Raw genomic sequence first — 22,240 nt, forward strand, 5'->3', positions numbered from 1 at the left:
TAAATAAATAATTCTCTGCATACTTTGTGATAATTAAAGTTTAGATTTACTTTAAGATTCCAAAAATATAGCAGTGTCATGTTATTATCTTTGTAGTTTATAAACAATGCACTCAGAAACTTATTGAAGGTCAGAGTCCTGAGTTGGTAATTCTGGGAAGTTTGTACTGAAACAAAATTGGCAAGGTATCTATAGAGCTGACAAACTATGAAATATCTAGGAGACATGGTTTTGTTGTTGTTTATTTTAAGCTTTTGTATCCTGCCTCCCTTTATTTATTTATTTATTTATTTAAATAAGAATGCAGTGCTTACCAAAAAAATAAAATAAGAAGATCATGTTTTAAAAATAAAATATTCATTGAAACAGCTGTTTAAAAAAACCACAGGAAATTAGGACACGCTAAAAATCTCACCATTTACTCTTCATTGTAAGCTTGCACAAACTAAAAAAATAAAAACCTTTACCTGGTGCCTACAGTTCCATAGGGATGACACCAGGTGAGCAGACCTGGGAAAGGGCTTGGGTACCACCACTGAAAAGGACCTGTCTTTGGTTGCTACCCATCTTACCTTTGAAGGTAAGGGTATCTGAGCAGAGCTTCTGATGATCACCTTAATGAATGGACAGCTTCATGTGAGAGCTCGTTGGATATATGTCATGCTGCCTTTTTCTTTATTACAACAGAGAAATTGAGTTTTGTAGAACTCTCTTTTTTTGTGGAAGAGTTCTTCAGAACTCTTCCACAGCACATTTTAATCCTAATGAAAACTAACCAAACTTTAACCTATATAACTTAGTGGATTTGTACACGTACATATGAACACACACAGTGTGAAAACATATGTGTTTTAACAGATTGTGTTCAGTTTACATGTCAAGGCGGGTGGCTTGGAGGCAGATGGGTAGTTTAACAGAGGCAGGTAAGCAGCAGAACAGGTATGAAGCAGAGACTGAGGAGCCAAGACAGAGGCCCTCTGAATTGCTCTGTGACCCCTGCCTCCCCAAATATATCCCTGAAGGAAGGGGGGATTGGCAGAAACCACCCCCTCTGCAAGTGCTCACACTGCTTTACTTTGGAATCCAGCAAATGCATGTTTGCTTCCTTTGCTATATGCACACTTCATAAGTCAGGATGTCAGCCATAATCAATAGCTCATGACACCTGATCCCTACTGGACTTTATGTTCTCTAGCCATTTCATCACAGAGATCAGGTCAGCAGTTCTTGCAAGTCAACAAAATGATCCAGGGAATAAAGCATAAGAATATAAGAAGAGCCCTGCACAAGGTACAAGGCCCATCTAGCCCAGCATCCTGTTTTATGCAGTGGCCTACCAGATGACTGGGGAGCCCACAGGCAAGAGGTTTGGCCACAGGGCCTCTCTCCTGCTGTTGCTCTCCTGCAACTGGTATTGAGAAGCATCGTGCCTCTGAGGCTGGAGATGATCCACAGCCACGAGACTAGTAGCCATTGATAGACCTACCCACCATGAATCTGTCTAAGCCCCTTTTAAAGCCATCCAAGCTGGTGGCCATCACCACATCCCATGGCAAAGACTTCCATAGATTAATTATGCACTGTGTGAAAAAGTACTTCCTCTTGTCAGTCCTAAATTTCCCAACGTTCAGTTTCATGGGTTCTAGTGTTTCCCTGGTTCTAGTGTTGTGAAAGAGGGAGAAAAATTTCTCTCTGTCCACCATCTCCACTCTATGCATAATTTTATACACCTCGATCATGTCTCCCCTTAGTTGCCTCTTTTCCAAAGTAAAGATCCCCAGATGCTGTAGCCTAGCCTCACAAGGAAGTTGCTCCAGGCCCCTAATCATATTGGTTGCCCTCTTCTGCACCTTTTCCAGTTCTACAATATTCTTCTTAAGATACGGTGACCAAAGCTGTATGCAGTACTCCAGATGTGGCCACACCATAGATTTGTATAAAGACATTATAATATTAGCATTTTTATTTTCAGTCTCCTTCCTAATGATTCCTAGCATGGAATCAGCCTTTTTCACAGCTGCCATGAAAAAAAGACGACGCTTTCAATGAGCTGTCCACCACGACCCCAAGATCCCTCTCCTGGTCAGTCACCATCAGCTCAGATCCCATCAGCATATATGTGAAGTGGTGCTTTTTGCTCCAGTGTGCATCACTTTACACTTGCTTGCATTGAACTGCATTTGCCATTTTGTCGCCCACAAAGCACCTGGATCCTGTTGCCAGATTGCCCAGTGAGAGACCTCTGGCTTCTTATTCTAATATCCTGGCCTCTGACACTGATCTAGCAAATAGTTTGTGCATAAGAAATAGCCTGATCATAGATGAGTGGTGAAATTCTCATTAAACAGCAGGTTATTAATCAATAAACAACTCCTTATATTCCTTAATATATTGTACTTGTTGGTGAGCCAACCTTATCTTTAAAAATAGACTATGAACATAATAAATAAATAAACAGGATATAAACATTATAAATAAAAACTTAAAATAAAATAGGGTACAGCTGTTTACTTTGCCATCACCCCGAGGAAAGGGCAGGCAGGCAGGCAGGAAGGATGGATGTGACCTTCTTTTGGTTACATGTCCCACTGAGGGTTGCTTTACACACCCTGCAAATCTGGGGGTGGGGATGTTTTACTTTATTTTTGAATTCAAAGAGAGATTAAAAGCAATTTAGTGTCATTTTCACTGGAAGCCACAGTAAACCATCAATAGGTATTAAACGGTGTTTTGGTTTATTTCACTTCCCAAGACTGAAGGTTTTCTGGGGCCATCACCATATGATTCCAGTTGAATTGGAAAGCTAATTAGAGTCCTCCTCACTCTGTTGCTAAGTAAGAAGCAGTCCTGAACATGCTTTTTCAAGCAGACAAGCAACCCTGCAGCCTCTCCAAATGAAAAAATAGCCAGCCAGAGCAGACAAGTCTCCATCCAGTTTCAACTGACTCCATAACTTATGGCCATAAAGGGCATATTGTGCTGGAGAATGAAACTCGGGCCACTTGTAAATGTGCAAGGCCAACAAGTCACCAGTGAAGTGCTGAGTTCCAAGGAACTCTTTGTCCTGAACATACTTGTGCATTATTGCTCCCACAGTGCTCTGTCAGGAGGATCCAATCGTGGTGATGGTTTTACTGAGTGTCTCCCATTAATTGCATCATCTTCTGAATAGGCATTGTTTTTCCTGTTTGAAGTCATAGGTAGCCTCAAGTGTCGTCTTCTGCTTGCATATTTTGTTTCCTGTAAGGCTTAATTTCCTTAATCTTGTGCTAGGATGAGCCACTGCAATAAAAGGAAATTGATGAGGCAATGCGTACGGACTGCAAGTACATACAGACTTTGTCTTTTTTCCAGCACTGTATGTAGAAATAGCTGGAGCAGGATAAGGTGGTTATTTTTCTGTGATTTTTGTTTCCTGGCAGATGTTGCAAGGATATAAGCAGGCTTTGAAGCAATTTAGCAAGTTTTTTGTTTAGTTTACTTGTATCCCACCACATGGTCCTGCTCATTCATAGGGCCGTTGCTTCTTGTAACTGCAGAAATAAGCATGAGAATGTGTGGCCAGTGCCTGATGAAATTTCAGTAGGAAAAAAAGAAAGTTGAAAGGAACTTCAACCATCAGAAAATGGAGCTTCCTTGTCCCTCCCCCATGAAAATAAGAAAACATCTGCAAGACTGATTAATTTGTACAATCTGTTAAGTGTGCCAAATTTTTCTGACATTTTCTTGGCGCAGTATTTGTGCTATCTTGTTTACACAGTCCTGGTCATGACCTCTGCCCTGAGGGATCTTCCTCTAATCTCACCTGTTGGAGTCAGTTGTGGTTACATGGGAAGGTTATGTGAGAAGAAAAGGAATTCCATTCAGAATCACACTCCTCATTTCAAATTCTGTTGCTTAACCCCGGCATCAAAAGCAATTCCAGGTGTCCAAACCCTGGTGAGATATTTTAGTTGATTTTTAATCATTAAAAAGAAAAATTGAAACTAAATTTTAGTTTAAATTTAGTTTAGTTTAAAGGATTTAAACTAAATTTTAGTTCAGTTTAAATCCTTTTTGCTTTATCTTTAATCCCTCTCTGCAGCTGGCTGGGGGCTCCACAGCTCTTCATGTTGAATGCAAGTGGAGTGTACAGTGGATTGGGGGCAGTATTGCAGCATCAGGTTCCACCCATCCATCCCTGCCATATGTACATTCATTCAAAATGCCTGCATGCCTTAGAAGGGCTTTTGTGTTGATCTTTCAGAGAAATTTACAGTATTATTTTTTATTTAATACATGTATATACCACCCCATACAAAAAGGTGCCTGGGCGATTCACAATATAAAACCATTAAAACATTCACATAATTAAAACAATTTAAAATACAATAAAAACTCTACAATCAAAGCTTCAAAACTATGAACTAAAGCCTGACTAAACAGGTATGTCTGTTTGTTTGTTTGAAATATTTCTATACCGCCCAAAACTTGTGTCTCTGGGCGATTTACAATTAAAATCATTTAAAACAACAAATCAATTAATTAAAATCATTTAAAACATTAAACACATTTTAAATGCAGTATTAAAGATTTTAAATCTATAAATCTAATTAAAAGCCTGGGTGAATAAATGTGTCTTCAGTGCCTTTTTAAAAGTTGCCAGAGGCTCTTATTTCAACAGTGAGTGCATTCCAAAGTCCAGGGCAACAACGGAGAAGGCCTGTTCCCGAGTAGCCGCCAAACGAGTTGGCGTTTAACCAGCACCTTGTATTTTGCCCAGAAACATATCGGCAGCCAGTGTAGTTCTTTCAACAAAGGAATGATATGGTCTCTCCTAGATGACCCAGAGATCAACCTGGCTGCCGCATTCTGGACCAGCTGCAGTTTCCGGACTAGGTACAAAGGCAGCCCCACATAGAGCACATTGCAATAATCCAGCCTAGCGGTTACCAGCATATGTACCACTATTTTGAGGTCGTTCATCTCAAGAAACGGACACAGCTGGTGTATCAGCCGAAGCTGGAAAAAGCATCTCTGCCTCAACCTGGGTGGCTTTAGCTCCCTCTTAAAAATATTTTATTAGAAACTCTAATTTTATTAGAAAGCGTGTTCCAAAGTCCCGGGGCAACTCTAGGAAAGGCCTGGTTTCGAGTCACCACCAACCAAGCCGGTGGCAACTGCAACCAAACCTCCTCAGATGATCTTAACAGGTGGTGGGATTGATGAAGAAGGCGGCGCTTTCTTAAATATCTTGGACCTAAGCAATGTTCCCTCTCCCAGGTGTTGTTGACTACAACTCCCATAATCCCCAAGCACAAGCCATTACAACTGGGGATTCTGGTAGCTGTAGTCAAAATCAAGTGTAGTCAAGTGTAGACATGGAAGGGCATCATTCATGTGTCCATCCCATTCACATATAAAACTGGCAATAGGGGTTGTCTTATTTTAATTTTTATTTTATTTTATTTTTTTTATTTAACATATTTTTCTGTTAGTTCTCCAGATTGCCTGGAGAAACTGACTAAGAGAAGGAGAGGTGTGATGGTGAAGGGAAGCAGAGCTGGCATGAGGGATGGGCATTATTGGACCCAGGGTCCTCAGAAAGAACTACTGCTGATTCCTCACACCACCCAATCTCAGCCTATTAGTGTTGAGTCCATAGCTCAGTGGTAGAGCATATGCTTTGTGTGGTGAGAGTCCTAGGTTCAGTCCCTGGCAGCATCTCCAGGTAGGGCTGGAGAGGCTCTGCCTGGAACCTTGGAACCACTGGCAGTCAATGAAGACAGTACTGAGCTAGACGGACCAATGCCCTGACTCAGTATAAGCCAGGTTCCTATGTACCTCCTGTGTGTCCATCACCTTTGGGTGGCCATGATGGAGTGACTCTCTTGGGGCTTTCCCAGGTAGGAAAGGACCCATAGAGTGTAGTTTCTCAATGGCCTCCTGAAACATGGAGCTGGCCATGGGGTGGGGGGATTCAGAACCCCGTTTCTGCATATTCTTTCAATAGATTCCCACTTTCGAGTTTATATATGAATATGTCAGACATATGAAAAGGAATGTGTCTTCCATCTTCAGGTTTAGTTTGTCCCTCGGTTTGTTTGATCCAATGTGTGTGGCAAAGCAGTTGGTTGCCTTGCAGTTTAATGCCTGTGGAGGTGCAGAAGACACACGATTCTGAACTATCCTTATAGATGCACTTAACATTGTTGGCATATGAAGTGCTTGTGCTAGGGATGTGCACGAACCAGTTTGGCGCCTCCTTAGGGAAGCACTGAACCAGCTTGGGCTCCCACAGCCAAACTGGTTTAGCAGGATGGAGATCAGTTCTCCTAAGAAGCAGGTAAGCAGTTCCTTACCTGCTCCACTGCGCCCCCCCTGCTTTTCCAGGCACGGCACCCGCTCTACTAACAGCTGCTCACAGCTGCAGCTCTGTTTCCTGCAGGCTGCATGCAGCATCGGCAAACAGATGGCCGCTGCTCATGTGCGGTAGCATATGCATGGTGGCTATGTGTGTGCCAATGCTGCATGCAGGTTGCAGGGAGCCATAGCCGTGAGCAGCTGTTAGTAGAGCGAGTGCCGTGCCTGGAAAAGCGGTGGGGTGGCAGCGGAGCAGGTAAGCAACTGCTTACCTGCTTCTTAAGGGAACTGCGCCCCACCCACGGCTACCCAAGCCCAGTCAGGCACATCCCTAAAGCAACACAGGCACTCACACTGGAGGTGCAATTTTCACTAATCTCCCCTTCCCTTTGAAGTGCTCTGTGCTACCTGAAAATGTGTCCCTGAGGCTTGCAACACTTTGAGGGACATATTTTCAGGTGGCACAAAGAGCTTCAGAGGGAAGGGGAGATAGATGAAAATCACACTTCTGTGTGCAAGTGCCTTTGGTGCTTTAGTCTGGAACATGGCACACTGCATATGCACTTCCTTTATTGCATTTGCGCTTTGTTAATCAGGGTGTTGGCCACTGGCTAAGATTGTTTGTTCTTGCCTTTTAATTTCTAAGTTTTTAAGTTCCTCTTGATTCACATGTTCATGCTTTCCTTTATGACTGTATATGATCCAAGAAAATAAATTTAACATTTGGTTTCAAATTGGTGATTGGGAGGAAAAGGAGTCTTGAACCTGCTATCAAATGTTGTAAAACTCAGTTGGTGAAACAGTTCACAGACTTGTCAACTATGCTTTCCCCCCATCAAGGTTTTGCCAGAAGAGGATGACTATGGCTTTGACATTGAAGAAAAAAATAAAGCCATCGTGGTGAAGTCTGTTCGTCGAGGGTCACATGCAGAGGTGAAACTTACTGACATTTTTAAACATTTCTTTTTTAGCATTAGAAAGAAGAACTACATTCTTTGAAATGGTCCTGAAATAACGTTCATAAGCCCATTTCATTTTTTGTGGCAGTTATCAGGAAATTGAGGATTCTTCTATAATGCCTCTTGCAATAAGTTGCCTTTATGCATTGATAGGTTTTTGGCTTGTTTATACAGAGTTCTTCCTGAATAATTTCATTAAGTGATAAAGCAGCAGGTCCCATCTGTCTGATGGCAGGCTTCATGCTACGTTTTAAGATGTGAAGCTAATGGCAGGGAGTTGTGTTCATATCAGCATGAAATAACAGCTATCTATACTTCTCCCCACTCCCACCCCTGGAGTTAATATCAGCTTTGAGGAAGCGAGGGCAATTTAGATCTGGGAAATGGTGCAAGAGGAATGGATTAAACCTGCCTTTTCCAGCATTGCCTCCCCAGTCAAATTAGTGATTTCACATGGCTGCTTTGAAGTGGGTAGTTCTGATCAAATATCTCCTGCATCATTTCAAGTTCAACCCTCAAAGCAGGGGCGTATCTACCATTAGGCAAGGGGAGGCGGCTGCCTGGGGGCCCCCATGACTCGAGGGCCCCCCCCAGAGGCAAGTCACATGTGAAGTGAGTGTGTGTGTGTATCAGCGAGGGACCCATCTTAAAATTTTGTCTCTGGGCCCACTCCAGCCTCGTTATGCCCCTGCCTCAAAGCAAAAGGGTTTTGTGCCTGTTGGAAATTGGAATGATCCTGGGTAGTAGCAGCACATCTGCATTTTCAGTACTGCCACCTATCAGTGTTCTGGACAAATCAAGGGCAGTCTGATGATGGAGCAAAGCAAAGGCTTTACTTCAGCTGGTAAAAAGGGTCACTGTTTAAAGGACAGCAACCTTTGAGCCATAAAACTATCCAGTTTTTCTTTTTTTGACCCTTAAATTTGTCACTAGCTGTGGCAACAGTAGGGGCTTGTAGGTGAAGTGGTACCTCCAAGGTAGACGCATTTGTGGATGCACATTGCATGTTGTGTCCTACTAAACAAATCCTGGTTGTTAGGATGGACATACACAATGCACATGCACAGCCATTGCTGTCTTAAAGAACCATCTCTGCCACTTCTACCACAGTCACAGAAGAGGAGGACCCACATGAACACTGGGAACATTTGGTGGGCTCTATCACGAAAATGAGGGGGGCGAGGTAGTCTTAAGCTAAAAAGCTTAAGACCTACTCTGTTGTTAGTCTATAGTTTGTCTTGATGTTACTATGAAAGGCCTGTCCTTAATGAGTAGTCTGTTATAAAGAAAATAATTACATCTATATTATTCCAGTCCTAAACAACACATATGCTACAATCAATTTATTTGTTTATGTACAAAAGCATGTCTGCCCCACATTTTCCACCACGGAGACCCTCAGAGCAGCTTATAATGCAAATTCAGGAGAATAAATATACAAACAACCCATTTATGAATAATCAGCAACAGTCAAGCCCTAGTGCCTAGAGCCAACATGGTGTAGTGGTTAGAGTGCTGGACTAGGACCAGGGAGACCCGAGTTCAAATCCCCATTCAGCCATGAGACTTGCAGGGTGACTCTGGGCCAGTCACTTCTCTCTCAGCTTAACCTACTTCACAGGGTTGCTGTGAGGAGAAACCTAATTATGTACTAAACCGCTCTGGGCTCTTTGGAGGAAATAGCGGGATATCCTCTATAATAATCTGCTAAGTGAGTGTCCGTGCCTTTCGAACGCTGGGGTCTGCGTCCGTGTCTCCCTGGGCTGTTCTGGGCATGCGCGAGGCGTATGCCCAGAACAGTCCGAGGGAGACACGACCACCGACACCAGGCGGCCATGCTGGGTGGTCGGCAGGCGGGTGGTCGGCGGCGGCGGCCGTGGTGGCAATTGTTTGGGCCGATTTGGCCCTTAATCATGTGGGGGGGTCGGGAGAGGAGAACTCGGGCAGCTGGGAGGGCGGGCGGACGGACGGCGGCGGTGGAAAATGTTTGGGCCGAATTGGCCCTTAATCAGCTGGGGGGGCGGAGGAAGACGAAATAAAGGGGGGGGGACTAGCGCCCGTTATTATAACGGGCTGAAAAATACTAGATAATAATAATAATAGTGTAGCAAAGTTCTGTGATGCCTTGTAAATTACGAGTATAAGGAACAGAACAGTTAATTTTTTTTCCTTACTGGAGGCATGCACAGGACAGCGGTAGAATAGGCACCACCCACAAATGCAAAGGACTCTTCTATATAGAAGTGATTCTGTTAAACTATGCAAAGATGATAGAAACATGATGACCCTTCAGAATATAAGATGTAGATTTTTTTTTCCCCTCAGCACCTCAATAAATGAATATCAGCAACAATACCAGCCAGACAAAATGTGGCTCCTTTTTATGAGCATTTATTCTGTTCATTCTCCAGGCAACCATAGCCTTTCTTTGCTACCCACAAATTCGTCTGATTTGAAATGTTCAGAAAAAGTGAGCACAACATGCTACCCATTCCCACATTATGTGAAGGCACATAGACGACAAGTAGCATTTATTCATTCTCACATCTTTGTCAGTGGATATTCGTAGCCTGCAAAAGTCTAAATCTGTTGGGAAGACTTCCGCAGTACAATAAAAGTATAATATAGACATGACTCGAAGGTGCAGCTATCATAAAATTATATCAGCTGTGTTCATCCAAATTTGAAAGAAATGTATGATATGCCTATCGAAAAATTGGACAAAAAAGGGCCAAAGTGTCAATTTTCAGTGCTTTTTAACTTGCTGCACCTATGGCAATTTTCATTAGATCACTTTGAAATTATTTGCGTTTGTAAACCTTGTTCAACGGATCACACATGGCACGTTTCAAGTTGTTAGCTCGTTGTATTTATAAGCAATACACTTTTGAGGCTTATAAAGGTGAAAATTTTATTTTAATTTTTTTCTACTCACCTTTACTAAAGACTTTTATGCCTCTTTAATTGTAAGTTGTTACCTGGTTGTATACATGCTCAAGACTGCCCCAAGGATGCCAAGCATGCAGCTGGTATTATGCAAGACACCTCAGCAATGCAATGGCCAAACCTACAACTTCTATCCAGTCTTGCATCTGGGAATGGGGTGGGAAAACAAAGCTCAAGTATAGGACAATCCCTGCCCTCTGTGCACCTTCAAAGTTGAGAGGAAGACTCGAGCTCATCACACTTGCTTGAGTGCAATGGCATGCTTACTATAGTGAAAGTGACTGGTGAAAATGTGAAACCTCTGTCTCCTTGGTAGTCCAATGCCATTTGTTTAAATTGGCATTTTCATTTATTTATTTCCTCCCAAGTAGCTGAGAAGAGAAGACAAAAGGTTCTTAGGTGGTTGCTTATTCAAGTACTGGGCAGGCCCATACCAGCTTAATTTAGAGATGGGACTACATCAAGTGCCATTGGAGCCTACTTCCCAGCACATTTTCTGCTAGATTCCCTATTTTTCTTTGTTGCTTGATAGTTAGCTACTCTAAGATCTGTCTGCTATGATTAGCCAAGGATTTTATTAATATGAACCCCTTGGTAAGCTATTGCTTGACAGATAATCCCTCTGTCATTTCTATGGACAGCTGCCTATAGAACATTTCAGCGTAAAGGGGGAAAATCTATGCTTTGAGAGCACAGAATCACACAGTTTGCTGAGGAATCTTTTTCTGCACCTTCCAAGAAAAACTTGCTTTGCACATCTGCCCTTCTTTCCTATTTGACCTTAAAATATTGCTACAAACAGGAACCGGATCCAAATCCCAATGAACAGGAGAGCCATCGGCTCAGTTCACTAAGATTTGAAACCTAGTGATGAAGCCTTTTATTGCATTCCTGGGCTCTTTAATTGCTTTTTGATACTACAAAGCTATCCAACATATGGTTCTGGGCCAACACAGCAGCTGTAGACCATTTGGAAAACCCTCTGGTGGCCTGATGCTCTTCAGGGAGCGGGGAGAAAGGAGAAAGAGAAAAACCAGGGTGTCAAACCAAGTACAGTGTATTCCCTAGCATTTTTCAGTCTTTGGTCACTTCATGATTTCAAATAAATCAGCGTGGATCATTTGATTAAATAAGCATTAATAGCATTAGAAAAGATTCAAGTCAATCTTTATTACAGTCAATGACCAGCAAGACAAAACAACAAAGACATTTGTGCAAATCATACATACATCACTGGCTATTGTTGATTATATCATTGATCCTCATATTGACTAGACAAGCATATGATGTGCCCTAGATGCTAAAAAACAAAATTTAGCTACTTTATAGGTGGCATAGGAATCTCTATCCACTAAAATAAACTTAACAAGAAACTTAATTTGAGTTTTGTAATAAGAAGAGGCACCTTTTAAAAGTGATTATTCTCTTTATTTACCAGGGGGAGAGCAACTGGCCCTATCCATCTCCCATGGGTGTCTATTTTCAATTTCTGTTTTAGATTGCGAGCCCTTTGGGGACAGGGAGCCATTTTATTTATTTATTTATGTCTATGTAAACTGCTTTGGGGACTTTTGTTGAAAAGTGGACTATAAAAATGCATCGTCATCAGTTTCATTAACATAAAAATCATCCAAATGTCCTGGGAATTTCACTAATAATGGTAAAATCAAATCAAATCTCAAATCTTGATAGAAACAGCAGTGCAAAAGACCATGAGTTATTGTTTCGATTTCACCAGTGCCACATGGGCATTGCCACTGTGAGACAGGTATATATCTTCTCGAAGGTAGAAATCTACCTTTGAGTAGTGCCGAAGGAAGGGCATTGAAATGAGTTCTAGAAAATGCCCAGTGATATTTGAAGTATGTCAAAGGTGAAAGATTGGGCACTTTTGCAATTACAGAGGAATCCTTTAGTATCTTCTAAGAGCTAGGTAGCAGTGTTCCCTCTAACAGGGATCCCCAGCTCTTGTTGACTACAACTCCCATTATCCCCAAGCAAAAGCCATTACAGCTGGGGATTCTGGGAGCTGTAGTCAACAACATCTGGGAATCCCTGTTAGAGGGAACACTTCTAGGCAGCAGACTTATATCATTCTGCTGTTCAATGTCCTTTATAAGTTGTTGAATAATTTCTGTTCATGACCCAAGGAAAGTAGAAAATGAGAAAAACCATAGGAAAACGTATCCTCTATATCCCTGTGCCAATTATCTATCAATATAGCCCTGGTGGGGCAGTGGTAAAACTGCCGCCCTGTAACCAGAAGGTTACAAGTTCGATCCTGACCAGGGGCTCAAGGTTGACTCAGCCTTCCATCCTTCCGAGGTCGGTAAAATGAGTACCCAGAATGTTGGGGGGCAATATGCTAAATCATTGTAAACCGCTTAGAGAGCTTCCAGCTATAGAGCGGTATATAAATGTAAGTGCTATTGCTATTGCTAATATCAAAAGTGTCAGTCCTACAGGAGTAAAATTAAGCTTAAGCCAGAAATTAATAATGGTCATGCAAATTCTGGCGTCGACTCAAATCAAACCTGCTTCCAACCTCAGTGCGGCGTTGGCATCATATCTCGGCATTATAAAGAGGGCTCTTAAAAATCCAGACTGAGCCCAATTGCACCCCATACAAGAGTTGTGCTAAAGATTTTCCCAAAAACAATTTGATAGCTGCAGGGAGGAAACTTCCACCCTGGGCATGGTGAAATTGCAAAATAGCCATAGTACTTCACTGAGCTGATGAAGCAGCATACTTAGCCTGTGCCGTTTTTTCCCCATTGGCCTGAAAAACAATGCCCAAATATTTGAAACATCTTACCTGTCCAATAAGTTGGTTATTAATATGCCAATTAAAAAAAATTTGGTGTATTAGAAAAAAACATGGTTTTAGTTTTAGAATAATTTATAACCAGGTGGTCTTCCTTGAAGTATTGTGCAAGAGCCTCAAGCTTGCCTTAGGCCAATTTGTGTCTGTGATTGAATAACTGCATCATCAGCATACAATAAAATAGGCAGACATCTCTGCATATATTTATATCAGAAAAGGTGCCAGAATACAGCCCTGCCTGACACCTTTGTAAGTCTAAAGGTAAAGTGTGCCGTCAAGTACTCCTGGCACCCACAGAACCCTGTGGTTTTCTTTTGGTAGAATACGCGAGGGGTTTACCATTGCCTTCTCCCACACAGTATGAGATGATGCCTTTCAGCATCTTCCTATATCTCAGCTGCCCGATAAAGTACCAGCAGGGATTCGAACCGGCAACCTTTTGCTTGTTAGTCAAGCATTTCCCTGCTGCGCCACAAGTAGCATTATAGTTGCCACTTGCAGACTAATTATAACAGAAATATGTGTACTCCAAACTTGAAATTTAAAATTTGGCACCCAAACAATCCACATTTTGTGTCACAGAAAGCTAAATTCTGTGAACTGTGTAAATTATGCAAATTGAACAAATTCAATAAGTAATACTAAATAACTTCTGCAGAGTTTTACTACTTTGCAGAATTTTGGTTTTGCTAGTCCTGGGATGGGGCAAGCACTGAATCCCCAACAGGGATTCTTGGCAGTTGGAACTCTAATTCAGCCACCCCCTCTGACTTCTGAGACTTTAGCAGGTATTGTCCTATGTTTCCAAACATACAGTATCTTTGCAGCTATAAGAATTGGGAACTTGCTGGTTTCGTTTTGTTTAAAGCTGAACTTCTTAGGAAGCTGCATTCTCTACCTGGCATCGCTTTCTGTGCCTTCTCTACATTCCCTTAGCATACATACAACTCTGTTTATAACAGATCCAAAGGATCCTTTAATGTTTGCTATTTACTCTGCCACAAACACATACCTCAGTCCACCCACACCGGGATAATTCCATCATAACATTTTAATATAATGGAAGAATATATACATAAATACATTGAAACTGTGAATGACTCATAGCACTAGTTATGGTTCCTTTGGTTACTCTAAGCTGTAGGTGCCAAAATAACTAAACAAAATACTATTTCGGTGGGGCTTTTTAGGAAAGGTCTTAGAACTGGCTAGGAATCTGGTATCATGTTTGCAGGTCTTTTGAATGAAATCCTTCACAGAGCAAAAAAACATTCCATTGGAATTGGCCTCCAGATACACACCAGCCAGCTCTTTGTTCTCATCTTGAAGATCTGAACTTGTCAGAAACAAGTCAATGTTTCTATAAATGTTGTCTTCCTGGAAACATCTGGCTGTTGTAATTTTCTTCCATGACTTTGTATTGTTCATCTTTTCTGAGTTAGTTCTGGATATCCTCTACCTTGTTTCCTTCTGAATCTGGAAAGAAATTAGGGGTTTGTTACTCTGGGCACTTTCACCTTCCAAACTTCTCTTACAGCTGGATCCAGTGACAACTAAGACCTCCCCCAGTCAGAACAGTTCCCCCATGTGGCATATTTAACCATTTCTTGCCCCACCTTTTGAAGATGAGGGGATTTGATCTGGCTACTAACCACCGGCAGCCCAACCACCTACCCTTGGGAGATACCTCAACAGAATGGAATTGGACAAGGCTGGCCCCATTATCTGGGGAAGGACCCACTGTCCTGGGTCCCATAGTGTAGTTGGTCTGAGGCAGAAAGACCTAGTACCCTGTTCCCCTTTTCTGTTTGTTTGAGAGTGTACCAGATACTAAAAGAATGGTTTCCTGAGCACTAGTACTTACTTTTAAACGAGGCAGTCAGTTCCTTAGCATGGCTGTGTACATTTTGCACTACAAAGATTAAAATTAAAACTCTAAAATAAGGCTGACCTTCCAAGATATGTATAAATCAGGGCTGCTCAACTTCAAGTTGTCCAGGAAGTCCCATAATTCCTGGCTATTGGCCACTGTGATAGGGGATTATGGGAGTTGTAGTCCAAAAACAGCTGGAGGGCCAGAGTTGAGCAGGCCTGGTATAAATTGTAAATTTCAAGCAGATTTGTCTGTTTTGTTTATTGTGCATAATGTATGCTGCTTATGCTAGCTATGAAGAGGGATCAGGAGCTATAGAGGGCATTTTAGTTCTACCTCCTATTTCCCCAACCATTATAGAAACATATGAAGCTGCCTTGTTCTGAGTCAGACCATTGGTCTATCTAGCTCAGTATTGTCTACACAGACTGGCAGCAGGCATTGCCCACCAACCAGTCAAGCCCATCTTTGCATCCCCAAACAACTCTTTTTCTTTTAAACATTAAAACTGGGATTCTCAGGAAGCTAGATTCTTCCCCAGATTCTTCAGGCTCTCTTTGCTTGCACAGCATCACAAAATGCACCCAGCCATTCCCATAGGTAGGTTCATATGAAAGACAGAATACAGTAATTCCATGTTGAACATATTTATTGCAGTGCTTCCTTCCTCTCTGCATATTTTAATTCTGTAATTAATTTGTGGCTGAACACCCAAAACATATTGGGACAAAGTGACAATAAAAGAATGATCCCATTGGGAGGTATGTTTACTATCCTGCTTTGAAGACACAGTTGACAAGCAGATGTCTGATAATTCATTGAACTGTATCCAACTACACAGTTCAATGGCTTTTGGCTTTTCACCACACAAACAGATAAAGAATGCCAGCGTCTCATATCCTGACAACTACATTCACTTATTAGGAATATCAGACATGGAGGAAATGCAAAAGCCACAGTAATGTAGATTATTATTCAGATTTGTTGTATCTAGATTTGTGTCATTTTTTAAAGGTACATTCAGAAGTCATGATTTCTGGGCAGGTTTGTCTTATATTTATACATACCACCTGGTTTACTAAAAGTGAATAATGATAGTAATAATGCACAGTGATAACGTGCATATAGGATTGCAGTGTTGATGCCTGTAATTCTGGTATAGTAAAAAATGGCAATTTACAGGCAAAGTTCTGAACATCAAAGCCCAGCACAGGAAAAGTGTTAATTTCCCCCCTCAATTGGCTTGCAGTACATTCAAATGGAAACAGAAAAGTTTGGTTAATTAACAAAGGGTTTGAAAACCCATTTGAAAGCACAAAAGGTGCTTCTAGGTGAGAATAGGTAAGTAGGTGAGATTTTAGCTAGGACCTAGCTAGCAAAAACTGGTTCTTCTACAGGAAACAGTCTTATTTGCAGGGTAATAAACCCGTTTCCCACAATTGCTTGAAATGGGCATGAAACATATGATAACCACCATGTGTTTATTTCAGCAAATGGAAGATAGGAAGTAAGATAGAGAGGACGAATGTAGGGGGAGGTGCTATAAATATATATTTCTGAAAAAGCAATAGTTGTTCTAAGAACTCTAAGAAAGTCTAACAATTTCTTAGAAGGTTTTCTCTCTCTCCAAAAAAACCTCAGCATGTCTGTGCTTTCATTCTATTGGTCTGTTCTCTCTCTCTCTCTCTCTCTCTCTCTCTCTCTCTCTCACACACACACACACACACACACACACACACACACACACCCTACAGTATATCTTTCCCAAAGGTCTAGGGAACAGTTAACATCTTACATACGAGAGAAAAGCTTTTCAGAACCAGGATCTTCTATAGCCATTTTCTTTTCAGAACCAGGATCTTCTATAGCCTGACAACAGACGTGGGGGTGTGATTTCGCTTCCAAACGGCACTGCACAGCCTTGTTTATTTATTCGACTTCTATACCACCCTTCCAAAAATGGCTCAGGGCGGTTTATACAGAGAAATAATAAATAAATAAGATGGATCCCTGTCCCCAAAGGGCTTACAATCTAAAAGAAACATAAGATAGACACCAGCAACAGTCACCGGGGGTACTGTTCTGGGGGTGGAGAGCCAGTTACTCTCCCCCTGCTAAATAAAGAGAATCACCACATTAAAAGATGCCTCTTTGCCAAGTTAGCAGGGGTTAACTGTTAGCAGGGGTTAACATTGTCTTGCTGTTTCTAGTTTTCCACTGAAACATCTGACATGTACTCAAAAGGTCAATCCAGCCACATAAATGTGCTGCTTCCTCATCCTGATTATGTGAGGGATTCAATTTGCAGGGGGAAAGTAGAGGAAAACTACAAGAGAAGAGAGAGGTGTGTCTCCTAAAACTCCAAGTTAACACGGGCTAGCTGGCTAGTTCCGCAAAATATTGCAATAAATAGTACAATGACACAACAGACTTGAACGATCACACAGAGTTTTCCTCTTAGTTCAACAGGAAGAGAGCAATCAGGCACCTTAGACGTGATATCTTCCAATTCACTGTCTCTCCTTCTGTGGGGCAACATCAGCTGTCCTGCATCCTTTCACTTTTGCTGTTCTTCTCCAGGTGGGCCTCAGAAGTCTGGCAAGGATGGGGGGGTTGAAAGAGGGAAGACCCTTGCTACAGTAACCTGTTCACCTCACAGGCTCTCTTGGGGTTTTCTGTCCACTCCTACGCCCTCCTCACAGATCACAGGGCTCCTTCTAGCTCAAGCCCTCACCATCAACTGGCCCTTCATCATCAGCCAGCCCTTTCTCAAATAGCCCCCAATATCCCGTGCAAGTCTCATGAAATCTCAGCCAGCTCCAAGATCCCATGCCAAGATCTCGTGAGAGCTCACCAGGCTCCTCCGAGATCTTGCCCTTAAAGGGTGAATTCTCTTCCTGCCATCCCTGAGGCCAGTGGAGAGGGTCGGTCGAGGTCGACATGCCAACCCCCTCATTCTGGGCATTTCCTGGGCCCAAGCCAGCGACAGAAAGGTAAGGCTCCCCGTGTGTTTTTGCCACTGGTATTGGGTCACCTGCTCCAGCCCCCACCATGCCCTCACACCATCATATCTCAGGTTGAGGCAATGCCTAGGAATGCTTTTTATCAGCTTCAGCTGATATGTCAGCTATGTCCCTCCACACAAATGATCTTAAAACAGTGGTGCATGGTAACATCCAGTAAGTGCTGGCAACAACCAGACTTGACTACTGCAATGCACTCTATGTTGGGCTGCCTTTGTACGTAGTTCAGAAACTGCAGCTGGTGTAGAATGGCAGCCAGGTTGGTCTCCTGTAGAAACCACATTACTCTTATTTTAAAAGGAGTAAACTACTCTGGCTGTCAATTAGTTTCTGGGCAAAATACAAAGTGCTAGTCATTATCTATAGAGCCCTGAATGGCTTGAGCCCAGGATATTTAAGAGAGCTTCTTCATGAACCCCCTTCATGAACTCCGCTGCAACTGGACTTCGGGGGAGGTCCAGTTGCAGTTGCTACCAAGAGTTCTCTAGAGTTGCCCTGAGGCTCTGGAACACTCTCCCAAATGAAGTTAGAACCATCCCATCTCTGGTTGTTTTTAAACAACTTTTGAAGACACAAGTCATCTTTTGAAGGCACATCAGGCTTTTAGTTTATGATGTTTTCTGGTTTTAGTTTTATGGTAATTTTATGGTAATTTGTTTTATATAATTTTAATATGATTTTTAGGTTTTAGTTGCTACTTGTTTAAGTTGTTAACCACCCTGAGATTTTATATGGGGCAGTATATAAATGCATTAGATAGATAGATAAGATAGAATGCAAGTCGCCTGGAACTCTCCTGAAGCTCTGCTGTACAGAGGAAGACTGGTAATTAAGGGCCAGCTATCTTTCAGGGAACCTTGTCCTCCATCACTGATCTTTTCATTGAGGAACTCTTGATAAACTTTCAAAAAAACTCCAGGACTCCCTGGGACATTATCTGAAAAACACTGTTCTAATGAACCCACTGATATCCTTTCTTTAAAATTATGTTTCTGTGTCATTTCAGATGGCTGGCTTGCAGGTTGGAAGGAAAATCTATTCTATTAATGAAGACCTGGTATTCCTGCGTCCATTCCAAGAGGTGGAGACTCTCTTGAACCAGTCCTTCTGCTCTCGGAGGCCTCTTCGGCTTCTTGTGGCAACCAAGTCTAAAGAGTGAGTCCCCAGGAATGCAATTTGTTCTTATTGGAGGCATATTCTGTACAGTTAAAATTTAATTGGTGGGGTTTTTTATTGCCTACCATGATGAAAACACTATAAGCATTTTATAGTCCCATTCCCTAGCTCAGTCTATACCTGTGAAAATTGATATAAAAATAATGAATCATGTCATCTATGAACCATAAAAGAGAATACGGAGTATATCCTTAATGCACCAGAGTTAATACTTTTGCTTCTGCACACAAATTAAATTGAATAAAGGGGAGCATAAATTTATCAGTGGTGAAAACCTCTGCAGTGCAATATCTCCACTTTTAAGAAAAAGAACTTCAGAGCGACTGGGTGTTTTTTTTCATTATCAGTTGTATTTTTCTACATGATGTCTGGCAGTTTACTAGTTTCTCCTATTTGGGTTCTAATAAACAAGAAACTAGGGACAGGGTTTGCCGATTTGCCTTTAGCCACAGAAATGACCATAGAATCAAACTCCAACACATTTCTTGATGAGTGAAGAGCAATGATTATGTATAGAATGCCAGTATTCTAACCAGCAAGGGCCATCTTCTCTACCTGCCCCTCCCCCTCAATTTTTCCCTTTTCATATTCTTGACAGGATTATCAAAATCCCGGATTGCAGTGAAACATTGTGCTTCCAAATTCGGGGAGTAGCACCACCGTATGTCCATGCTGTGGGTCGAGGTGAGAAAAGGGAATGTGCTATGAGCTATGGACAAAAGATGTAAAGATGTACACAAGTTACCTGCACTAGTTAATGAGTTTATATTATTCACTTATGTTTCAAATTATATACTGCCTTTCATAAAAGAACATCCCAAAGCAATGTACAAAAAGAATACCAGACAAAAATCGATAAAGCACTCATTGAAAGAACAATAAAGTCAGCACAATATTCCTGCATTAACAGCAGCATCCAACATCAAGACTAGCATCATGCACAAGGAATAACATTTTGCATGTATAACAGGGGTGGGGCCTTATTTGCTGATCGCTCACTCCATTTGCAGTCCTCTGTCTTTAAAAACGGTCCTGCTGGGTGGCAGTGTACCTCCTTGCCGCCCCGGTGCACGTCAGACTGCAAGTACCCGTTGCACAAGTGTGTGCATGACATGCGTATGCACACTTAACACTTCCATTTTTAAAGACGGAATTAATTAATGACTGGCATGACAATCAGCCCTGTGTCAGTGTTAGGAGCCCTCTACCGTGCAATTTGAAAGGCAGTCTTGTGTAGCATGATGAGTTGTGGAATGACTTAGAACTGCTTCTGGGGAGTTGCACAGTGCTACTTTCATTGTTTCCAATTAAGGTAGCTCTCTGTAACTGCCTGGAAGCAGTTTTAAGTCGTTTTGGAAGTACCCCGTTGTGCTAAACTGTAGGGGCTGCCTTTCTGGTTTCACAGCAGCTCCCTAACACCAGCAAAGGGCTGCCCATCGCATCAGCTTAAAACCTTTTATCCTGCTTTCTCACCTACGTACGCAAGCCAGCTTATAATATGGTTAAGGCAAAATAGCCCCAAAACCAGATCTTATAAGACTTAACAAATACAGGCCAAATTAACTATATTCATGAAACATTTTTTTAAAACATCAACAGAAACCTGATTTAAACCAAATATTCTAGAAAAGCTTACCTACAAACTAAAACCTTGTTTCCTTTATTATGAACCTGTGAAGCTGCCTTATACAGAGTCAGACCACTGGACTGTCTAGCTCAGTATTATCCAACCTGACTGGCAGCAACTCTCCAGGTTTCAGACAAGGGCCGTAGCTGGAGTTGCCAGGGATTGAACCTGCAAGCAGGGGTGTGGCGAGCTTCCCGGAGGCCAGGGGACAAAGTGCAGGCAGGAGGCCTCCATCGCGTGTACCCCAGCACCCCAAGCCACGACTCCTGCATCTGATGTCAGATGCAAGGGGATGGGGCAGTTAGCAAAGTGCAATGGCCCCTGCTCAGTCAGCAGACACTGCCAAGCCCCGCAGAGCACGTCTCTCTCCCTCCCTCTCGGCCACCACTACAACCCTCACCTTTCAGGGCAGCCAGCGCAAGCTCCCTCCGTGGCCTGGCTGCCTGCCATATGCATGCTTTCTTCCGCTGTGGGGATGGGGAGAAGAAGCAAGACGTCCACTCTCACCCTGGGAAGGATGGGATCGCCCTGCCCATGCGCCCGCAGCTGCTCTGGTGGCGATGCCCCTGCCCTTACTTTGGCTGGAGGAGAATGGGAATGAGGACCCAGAAGTGGGGAGAGGAGAGAGGAAGACCCGTGGGTCCTGAAGGTGAAAGGAAAGCACTGGCAGAAGTGGATTCCCGGATGAGGAGGGTGAAAGGGGGAGTCACTGGAGAGAAAGGATCAAGGAGGAGGGGCCCGGGCTCATGTAGTGCCTAGCGGAAAGGGCGGCGGTGGCAGAACGCACCCCATCCCCGAGCCAGGGAGAGCCTTGTGGGCCCCCTGACCCTCCGGGCCTAGGGACATTTGTCCCCCTTTGTCCAATGGATGCCATGACCATTCCGGCAAGCTTGTGTATGCAAAGCACAAGCTTTATGGCCCTTTACTTTCCACGTTGCCATGCTTTCTTAACACCACTCCTGTCCAACTCTCTTTAAGGCTCAGAAGCTGCGGCTGTGGGGCTTCACCCAGGGCAGTGTGTTTTGAAAGTGAATGGTAATAATGTGATGAATGAAAATTACACGGAGGTTCTGGAGCACTTTACAGCCTACAGGAACAGGCAGCAAGAATTTCTGGTGAGTGCATGCGTATAAAGCTAGTTCGGGAGGGGTGTTTTTTTTTAAGTCACTTTTTCAGGCGAGAAAATGTAATATGTTGTTATGCAACTATGCTGCTGAATACATCTGCTTTGAATTACATTCTCTCATCAACCAGGAAGGGTGCTTAGACTTCATGTCAAAATAAAACTTTCCAAGTTTCTTTTAGCTGCAGATAATCCTGTTCAGACAGCAACAGACTGCTTCCTTCTTTGTTAGGAGGGACAAGCCCAAAAGATAAAAATAGGATTTAGTTCTAAAGCATGAACACTCCTCTTTATAAAATCTCTAGAATGTTGTTGCTTCCCAGTTTTGAAGGCAGGGTTCGGCATCA

At 42.6% G+C, this 22,240-nt stretch overlaps 1 protein-coding gene across 5 annotated transcripts in view; it reads left to right on the plus strand.

Moving 5' to 3' along the window:
• The window catches only part of PREX1 (phosphatidylinositol-3,4,5-trisphosphate dependent Rac exchange factor 1), a 338,510-nt gene that overhangs the window by 255,536 nt on the left and 60,734 nt on the right, over nt 1-22,240 (plus strand). For all 5 annotated transcript variants that reach the window (XM_053247478.1, XM_053247480.1, XM_053247479.1 and 2 more), the window contains 4 exons: nt 7,183-7,275; nt 18,974-19,122; nt 19,742-19,827; nt 21,749-21,885. In XM_053247478.1, the coding sequence (XP_053103453.1) occupies nt 7,183-7,275; nt 18,974-19,122; nt 19,742-19,827; nt 21,749-21,885 (465 nt within the window). The remainder of the gene's footprint in view (nt 1-7,182; nt 7,276-18,973; nt 19,123-19,741; nt 19,828-21,748; nt 21,886-22,240) is intronic.

Source organism: Hemicordylus capensis, chromosome 4, assembly GCF_027244095.1.
Source record: "Hemicordylus capensis ecotype Gifberg chromosome 4, rHemCap1.1.pri, whole genome shotgun sequence".
Taxonomy (NCBI): Eukaryota; Metazoa; Chordata; class Lepidosauria; order Squamata; family Cordylidae; genus Hemicordylus; species Hemicordylus capensis.